Here is a 9,064-nt window from a genome sequence, read left to right on the forward strand (position 1 = left end):
ATGGCCCCCATCACAGCACGGGTAGGGGCTACAGAGGGCGAGAAACCCAGCATCAGCTCCCAGAGCAGTGGGGTGGGCCGTGGGCTGGTGATGTCCTTGGCTGTATAAAGAGGGGAGCAGAGAACAGGAGCAGGGGGCGGGTTTCATCTGCAGAGAGCCCTGGTGACACCGATGCTGGAATACCGTGTGCAGGGCTGGGGCCATGGTGTAAAACAGACGTGGAGAGGTTGGGGAGGCTGCAGAATAGAGCCACAAAATCAGTTTTGTGGAGACGTGACTTGAGTAGAGGTCTCAATATCTCCATGGGGAGAAACCACTGGTTACCACAGGGCTCTTCCATTTCCCAGGGACAGGCACAGCTAGAACCAAGGGCTGGGCGCTAGACCCAGACACAGGACAATGGGAAATAAGGCGCAGTCTGCTGCCAGGGTGGGTGATTATCTTTTGGAACAAAGCACCAAGGGAAGTGGTGGAGTCTCCAGCTCCTGAAGCAGTTTCTCTGGTGTGAGAGAATATAAACCCAGCTCTCCATTTGCAGTGGGAACTCTTAGGGGATCAAATGATGGCTATCGACTGAATTTCCTGGTGCAGTCAAATCTTTCGATGCTCATTACTTTTTCCCTGTCACAGGATGCACCTCATGGAGAAAGGAGAAGGGGAAAATCAAACGTCCGTCACGGAATTCATCCTCCTGGGGTTTGGGGATCTCCCCGAGCTGCAGATCCTTCTCTTTCTGCTTTTTCTAGTGATCTACATTGTGACCATGGCTGGGAACATCCTCATTGTTGCGCTAGTTGTGGCTTATCAGCACCTTTACATCCCCATGTACTTCTTTCTGGGGAACTTGTCCTGCTTGGAGACCTGCTACATCTCCACCATCCTGCCTAGGATGCTGGCCAGTCTCCTGACTGGGGACAGAACCATTTCTGTGGAGGGCTGCATGATACAATTGGTTTTATTTGGTTCTCTGGTAACTACAGAGTGTTATCTCCTGACAGTGATGTCTTATGATAGGTATTTAGCCATATGCAAACCGCTACACTATGGCACCCTTATGAATGGCAGGCTGTGTCTCCAGCTAGCAGCTGGGTCTTGGATAAGTGGATTTCTAGTTTGTAGAATATTCATGTGTCTTATGCCACAGTTAATTTTCTGTGGCCCTAATGAAATTGACCATTTCTTTTGTGATTTCTCCTCACTGTTTCAACTCTCCTGCAGCGACACCAGCCAGATCACCCCACTTATTTATATATTTTCCTTCCTAGATGCAGTTTCCCCTTTTCTCTTAACCCTGGCTTCCTATATTTGTATCATTGTGACCATCCTGGGAATCCCATCCACTACCGGGAGGCAAAAGGCCTTTTCCACCTGCTCCTCTCACCTCATTATGGTGGCTCTTTTCTATGGGACCATAATGATTGTCTACATGCTACCGAAATCTGGTACCTGGAGAGCCCTGAACAAAGTGTTCTCCATCGGCCACACAGTCGTGACTCCCCTGGCCAATCCGCTCATCTACAGCCTGAGAAACAGAGAGGTCAAGGAGGCCCTGAGAAACGCTGTGAGGAGACCTGTGACCCTTACAAAGAATCCTGACTAGTTGAATGAAATGACGGTCAATCCATTAGGTTTCTGTTGTCAATGCAGCAGGGCCAAATGACCCTGATATAAACGTGCTGTATGAAAGACATGCTTGTGCACATACATATTTGTAAAGAACAAAGACGTTTGAAAATATATTTGGGGGGAGGGGTTGGCAGAAAATTTTGACTTTTCATCAGGGACCCAAAAACCTGGAAAATGAAAAAGTCTTGTTTTTTGGCAGGCGAAATTTAAAATCTTCCAGCTGGAAACTGGAAAAAATAATTGGCTGTGGTGTTTTCAGGTTCCTGGCCAAAAGAAAAAAAATCAACATCTGCGAGGGAAGGAAACATTTCCCATGAAAAAATTGTTTAAGCAAAATTCAATTTTGTCTTGGAATTTGCTGTTACTGAAAAGCTGTCACCAGCTCTGATAAATAGTAAGTAAACGGACCAGGAGCCAGGAGCTGGTGCTCAAGAATCTGTATAGTTGTTCATGGGCTTTGTAGGACCAATGCGAGTTGCTGTTGCACACTGCAGACGGCCTTCCTCTGTTCAGCTCTGTATGTGGAGTTCTTAACCAGCCCCTTCTCTGTCGCACTGTAGACTCCCTGCCGACGTTTGAGGTTTATGGTTTATTACTAGCTTGTCGCTCTTTCCAGAGAGGAATGGTCCGTGCCCCAAGGAGATCACTGTGGTTTTCACTGTGCTCTTTTCTTCTCAGCTGAGCAGGGGACAGGAGAGAGAGAGGGGGCCCTGGATTCCCAATCCCCCCCACGCCATGTACACACCTTCTCTCCACCCTGCAAGAGTCATGCTTTCCTGTTAACCCATTCTTCCTGAGGGGAGGGGAGCTTGGAGATTCATAGCTTTTAAGGTGAAAAAAGTCCATTTTGGTCATTTTAGTCTGATCTCCTGCTCAGCAGAGGCCAGAGCAGGCCAGCCACGGATTGCTCCCTTAGAGCCAGCGCCCTGGGGGGCTGGTGAAGATCTCCTTTGGGGGAGGTCAGTAAAACTGCCGGGTCCTGCTCTCGCTGTTTCTACCCTGGCCTGGTGCAGAGATGAGGCACCAGCAAGGAGAAAGGGGAATTGGAGAGCCAGCCTGCCCCCCGCTCAGTGTCCTGTGGGGCTGGGCCCAGCTTTCTGCTCCGGCCCGTTGGCTCTCATCGCTCACAGATTTGCTGTGGGGGCTTTTCTGAGTGAGTGGGGCTGAGCCGTCCGACCATCCCAAGGGGACAAGGAAGGAGAGGGCTAAGGAGGTGAATGGTCCTCAGCCCCAGATACAGTGAAGGTGCGATGCTGGTGCCAGGGTAAAGGGGTGAGGAGGCCTGCGGGGAGTTCCGGGGTGAGCCCCAGGGGACAGGAGCGGCTGAAGAAGTGAGGGGGGGGGGGTCGGTAAAGCCAGGAGTTGGGGGCATTTGGGCTGATGTGTGGCGTAGATGGACCTGGGTATTGGGGCCAGCATAAGAGCCCAGTGGGGAGTAAGGGTTGTGGGGCAGTGTGTGTGGGTGCTTGGGTGAAGACGGAGGAAGGTTTGGGGGGCGGAAGTGGTTTGAGGATGGTGGGGGACGGAGGTGTAGGTGGTTTTAAGAAGTGTGTTTATTGAGGAATTGGGATGGGGGATGGAGAGTAGTGGGGGAGGAAGGGTTTTGGGGCATGCAGGGTGTGACACCCTGGCACCCCAATATTCCCCAGGATATGTTTTGTACAAAGTAGGCCTTGTGAGGTATCATTCTAAAAGTCTAGATCTGCTCGACAGTAATATCTCATTGGATTGTATGTGCTATCGTCTTATGTGAAGTTATGACATTTGGCTATGTATGTGTGACTGAAAATGTGAATTTTAATTGAAGAAAAAGTAAAAGAATCACCTCTGTAAAATCAGGATGGTAAATACCTTACAGGGTAATCAGATTCAAAACATAGAGAATCCCTCCAGGCAAAACCTTAAGTTACAAAAAGACACAAAACCAGGAATATCCATTCCATTCAGCACAGCTTATTTTATCAGCCATTTAAACAAAACAGAATTTAACGCATATCTAGCTAGATTACTTAGTAAGTTCTAAGACTCCATTCCTTTCTGTTCCTGGCAAAAGCAACCCACAGACAGAGAGAACCTTTGTTTCTCCCCCCTCCAGCTTTGATAGTATCTTGTCTCCTCATTGGTCATTTTGGTCAGGTGCCAGCGAGGTTCTCCTAGCTTCTTAACCCTTTACAGGTGAAAGGGTTTTTCCTCTGGCCAGGAGGGATTTTAAAGATGTTTACCCTTCCTTTTATATTTATGACAAAAGCTCTTAGAGATGGCACTACACCATGGGAACTCTTTGACTCAGGTGACAACAAAAGAGCTTTCCAGCAAGTGGGAAGAAGATATAAAAGGGGGAAATGACATCACACTGGGACTCACTCTCCCTACGACAACACACTTGGAAACACCTGAGGAACAAAGACTGAACTGAGGGAAGTGCTGGACCCAGGCTAAAGGGATTTTTAGCCTGTGAATGGAACACCCGGGGATTCGAAGCTGTAAGCAAAAACAAGAGGAGGACTTGTGGCGCCTTAGAGACTAACACGTTTATTTGAGCATAAGCTTTCGTGAGCTACAGCTCACTTCATCGTATGCATTCAGTGGAAAATAGAGTGGGGAGATTTTATATACACAGAGAACATGAAACAATGGGTGTTACCATACACACTGTAACGAGAGTGATCAGGTAAGGTGAGCTATTACCAGCAGGAGAGAAAAAAACCCCTTTTGTAGTGATAATCAAGGTGGGCCATTTCCAGCAGTTGACAAGAACGTGTGAGGAACAGTAGTGGGGGGGAAATAAACATGGGGAAATAGTTTTACTTTGTGTAATGACACATCCACTCCTAGTCTCTATTCAAGCCTAATGTAATGGTGTCCAGTTTGCAAATTAATTCCAATTCACCACTCTCTCGTTAGAGTCTGTTTCTGAAGTTTTTTTGTTGAAGAATTGCGACGTTTAGGTCTGTAATCGAGTGACCAAAGAGATTGACGTGTTCTCCAACTGTTTTTTGAATGTTATAATTCTTGACGTCTGATTTGTGTCCATTTATTCTTTTACGTAGAGACTGTTCAGTTTGGCCAATGTATATGGCAGAGGGGCATTGCTGGCACATGATGGCATATATCACATTGGTAGATGTGCAGGTGAATGAGCCTCTGATAGTGTGGCTGATGTGATTAGGCCCTAGGATGGTGTCCCCTGAATAGATATGTTGGCAACAGGCTTTGTTGCAAGGATAGGTTCCTGGGTTAGTGTTTTTGTTGTGTGGTGTGTGGTTGCTGGTGAGTATTTGCTTCAGGTTGGGGGACTGTCTGTAAGCAAGGGCTGGCCTGTCTCCCAAGATCTGTGAGAGTGATGGGTCGTCCTTCAGGATAGGTTGTAGATCCTTGATGATGCGTTGGAGAGGTTTTAGTTGGGGGCTGAAGGTGATGGCTAGTGGCGTTCTGTTATTTTCTTTGTTGGGCGTGTCCTGTAGTAGGTAACTTCTGGGTACTCTTCTGGCTCTGTCAATCTGTTTCTTCACTCCAGCAGCTGGGTATTGTAGTTTCCAGCAGGTGGGTATTGTAGTCTCTACAACCTATCCTGAAGGATGACCCATCACTCTCACAGATCTTGGGAGACAGGCCAGTCCTTGCTTACAGACAGCTTGGAGGGCTTTGTAGCTTGTCACAGCAGTATAGTGTAGGAGGGAGCCCAGGCTGGTGGGTCAGCAGGGCTCAGTGGTACCCCAGTTCCAAGTGGCACCCTGGGGGAACCCATCACAAAGGGTATGGGCAGGGTGATGTTTTCTGGGCGGGGGGGGGGTTTATTAGGGGACTTTGTGGTATGAGTTTTTTTGGCGAGATAGGGGTTGGTGTGGCAGGGAGGTGGGATGGGTGGGGGGCCCTGGCAGGAGGTTCTGTTGGGGTGGGGTTTATTTGGGGTGGGGTGTGGGAGGGGTGGGTTAATTCTGTTGGGGTGGGTTAATTTGGGGATGGGGCAGCAAGAGGTTAGATGGGTGGATCTGAATTAATTGATTCCTAGATTTTAAATAATGAAAGAGTCATTCGGATTCCAGGTCTCCTGCATCCCAGGGAGCACTTGGTCTTCCAGGCTACAGAGCCCTTTTCATATTTGCTGTCTCTGGTCCAAGGCCTCTTTCATTATTTATGCCAAGAGGAACAGCTTCAATGGGAGAGACTGTGGGAGTCCTTCTCCCACCAATATCGCCAATAACTCCAGTGGTTAGTGCACTTACCTGAGGGATGGCAAATCCCTTCTCCACTCTGGGGCAGGGGGAATTGAACCCAGGGTGTGACGCCGGCATAGCCTAAACGTTGGACTCCAAGCTAGGAGGCGTCTGTGTCTAACTCAAAGAGAGGGGCTGAGAGTCCCAAGCAGAGCAAGGCTTTCCCCTCCAGCCCAGATTTAGGTGCTGAACTTCTGGAGAGGGGTGGTGCTGAGGACACCCCCCTCTCCTCATTGTCTCCCATTAGCTAGCTCAGGAGTCTCTCAGCTGAGTGTGCTGTCCTTCTATGGATCCCATTCTTAGGTGCTGATCTCTCCTCCTTCGTTGTGGGGGCACCACACAGGCTTTGTGGAGCCCTGTGATTTTTCTAGGCACCAAAAAGATAGGAGTTGCGACACTCAATGCCCAAGTCCCTTTGTGAATGCACAGACCCACCTCCCCACTGACAGTACCCCTGACTAGAAAACCCCAGCGCCCTGCTCCTGCCACAGCGGACACAATTCTGTGTTGGAATGGGCATTGTCAGTAGTGAGGTGGGACATGAGAACAGTCTGTGGATTAAATCTGGATAGGGGGAAGGCTAGGTTTAGGTGGTGCCCTGTGTGAAGGGGTTGTGAAAGTGGATGAAGAAGCTTCTAAATTATACATGGGTAGTGTTCTGTTGGGGGAGTGGGATCAGTGTTTGAGCACAGGGCAAGTGCAGGTAGCGCCTGTCTATTCTAGTGAAAAAGCAGAATGGGAGTGTGTGCATTATGGGAGTTGTGGGGCATTGCTCAAGTAGGGCAGAATTAAGGTTGTGTAGGCATTCACCTTCTCTCTGTGTTTCCTGGTTTTCAGAAGTCTGAGTTTAGCGGAACACAGCATTCTAGAAGGGCCCGAGCTATCACCAGACACTTTAACTCTACATTGACAAAGTTTTTTGACATTTTATTTCCTAGTTTTTCAAACAGAAGGAGAAAAAGGTTGGTAAAAGGTGATGCCTTTTAGACAGCTGTAGTTCTCATCTAAGTTTGCAGTTGACGTGCCACTGGGGCTCGCTAATAATCAAAAGACTGACCTTTGCTATTGTCCTTTTCATCAGCAGATCCCCAAGAGCTTTACAGCAATACTCCCATTTTACAGATGGGAAACTGAGGCACAGAGCCGCAATGTGCCTTGCTCACAGTCAACCAGCAGGCCAGGTGCACAGCTGGGAATAGTCCCAGTCCAGTGGTCTCTCTGCTGGGCCACAAGATTGCTCTGTGTCACTTGCACTGTGTCACTGTTCCACAGTGTCTCCCACCTCCTGCATGTTTTGTTATAGATTCCTTCTTGTCCTACCCTTGGTACATATGGAGAACAATTGATCATCATCCTCTTTCCAATGACCTGGTACATCTCTGAAGACTGGGATCATGTCCCCCCTCACCCTTCTCTTCTCTAGACTAAACATGCTCAATTTTTTCAACCTTTCCTTATCGGTCAGGTTTTCTAAACCTCTTTATCATTTTTTGTTGCTCTCCCCTGCACTGTATCTAATTTGTCCACATCCCTCTTAAAGTGTGGCGCCCTGAACTGGACACAGCACTTCATCCGAGGCCTCACCAGAGCTGAATAGAGCAGAACAATTCCCTCCCATATCTTACATATATCACTCCTGTCCATTCATCCCCGAATGGGCAATCTAGCCCAGACAGTCAGCAAAGAATAACTTCTATGGGCCTAATCCTAAGGAACTCATTCTGCTCTACTCATCAGGCCATGTCTACACTACAAAACTAAGTTGACCTAACTTATGTCGACATACCGCTGCTGCAGTAATTACATCGCTTGTGCGTGTCTACACTTTGCTCCTTGTCTCGGCGGTGCGCGGCCTCACCAGGAGCGCTGGTATTGATTGTACTGTCAGTGCAGGGCATTGTGGGGAAGGCTCCTGAAAGCCAGTAACAGTCGACATAAGCAAGGCAGCGTCTACACTGACACTGCATCGATCTAACTACATCGACCTTGACGCTACGCCTCTGGAAGCATTATTAAGTCAGCGTAGCAGGGCAGTTACTTTGGCAGGAGCGAAATTTAAGTGTAGAGACTTCCACAGTTAGGTTGATATAAGCTGTCTTGCGTCAACCTAACTCTGTAGTGTAGACCAGGCCTCAGTAGTCAGAGGCCTTGATGTTTATACTGTTTTAACAAGCAATATAGCACTGAATTCCCTCCTGAGGGCTCTTTCAAGGGGATCATTATCAGCAGCCACAGTGGAGATCCCAACAGCTGCCTGAGCCAGCGAGAGGCAGCTTTCCTCTATAAACCCTGGAAGGCTCCAGAGCAGGAGGCATGAAGATGTGTGCATTTCAAGCAAGAAAGTAAGCGCCAGCCCAGAGCAGCAGTAGAAGGTAGGTGTCTTTGCCGAGCGAATGCCGGCTTGTCCATGTGGGGTGGTGGTGCACAACCGTGAGGTGTCAGTTCTACAGGGCACCAAACGTTGTGCAAAAAGGAAATTTCAGTGGGCGCCAGCAAGAGTCTATACGAGTCAGTTCGCGTGCAACTTGCTGGTGCCCTTTAGAAATCCCAGTGCTCTTGAGTGCGCTCTCTCACCCTGCAGACAAGCTCTGAGAGCTGGAGACACTGAGGGAAGCAGCCTGGAAGTGGAAACCACGTCCCAATCCCCACATCCACTCAGCATTGCAGTTTCCTGCTGTGGTTTCAATTTAAATCTGATCCTTCCTGGGGTTTGTCCACACAGGGAGTCAGTGCATGGCAGGCTGGGGTGGAAATCTGCAGTGCTCTAGGTTGCCGTGCAGTAAGGGGCCGTGCAGACCCTGCTATCATGCACTAAAAGTCCCCTAGTGGACTTTGCCCTAGTGGTGTTTGAAACGGGGGCAGGTCAAAGTGTGCTAGGGAATCTTGAGTGCGCTGCTGCAGGGTCCATGGAGCGTTAGTACGTGGCAGGCTACTGCGCTGGAGAGTCACACCCCTTAGGCGAGCCCTTTGTCAGATCCTGGGGCTCTCACGGAGGACGAAACAGTGCCGTAGTAGGAAGGAGACCAGCTGGAGCTGTCTCTCAGGTGCACACCGGGACTGTGCATTTCCTGCTCCGTCTCACTTCCTACTCCCTGCCCCTGTGGCACTGCAGAGCATGGCTGGAAGCATGTCGCTGCACTGAATCTGGGCCCAGACACACTCACTCCTCAGCTGGGCTGCAGAGTGCAGCTGGGGTAGAGCATGTCTCTGGTGGCCAAGGA

General features: G+C 49.2%; 1 protein-coding gene across 1 annotated transcript; it reads left to right on the forward strand.

Annotated features, from left to right (window-relative positions):
- Positions 1-582: 582 nt before the first annotated feature.
- Positions 583-1,600, forward strand: LOC311529977 (olfactory receptor 11A1-like; the record flags this gene model as incomplete). The annotated part of the gene is made up of 1 exon (XM_084646252.1): positions 583-1,600. The coding sequence occupies exon 1, from the start codon at positions 632-634 to the stop codon at positions 1,598-1,600; it is 969 nt and encodes a 322-aa protein (XP_084502378.1). The 5' UTR covers positions 583-631.
- Between the last annotated feature and the right edge of the window lie 7,464 nt (positions 1,601-9,064).

Source organism: Lepidochelys olivacea, assembly GCF_965140295.1.
Source record: "Lepidochelys olivacea isolate rLepOli2 genome assembly, chromosome: 13".
In the NCBI taxonomy this organism is placed as follows: Eukaryota; Metazoa; Chordata; order Testudines; family Cheloniidae; genus Lepidochelys; species Lepidochelys olivacea.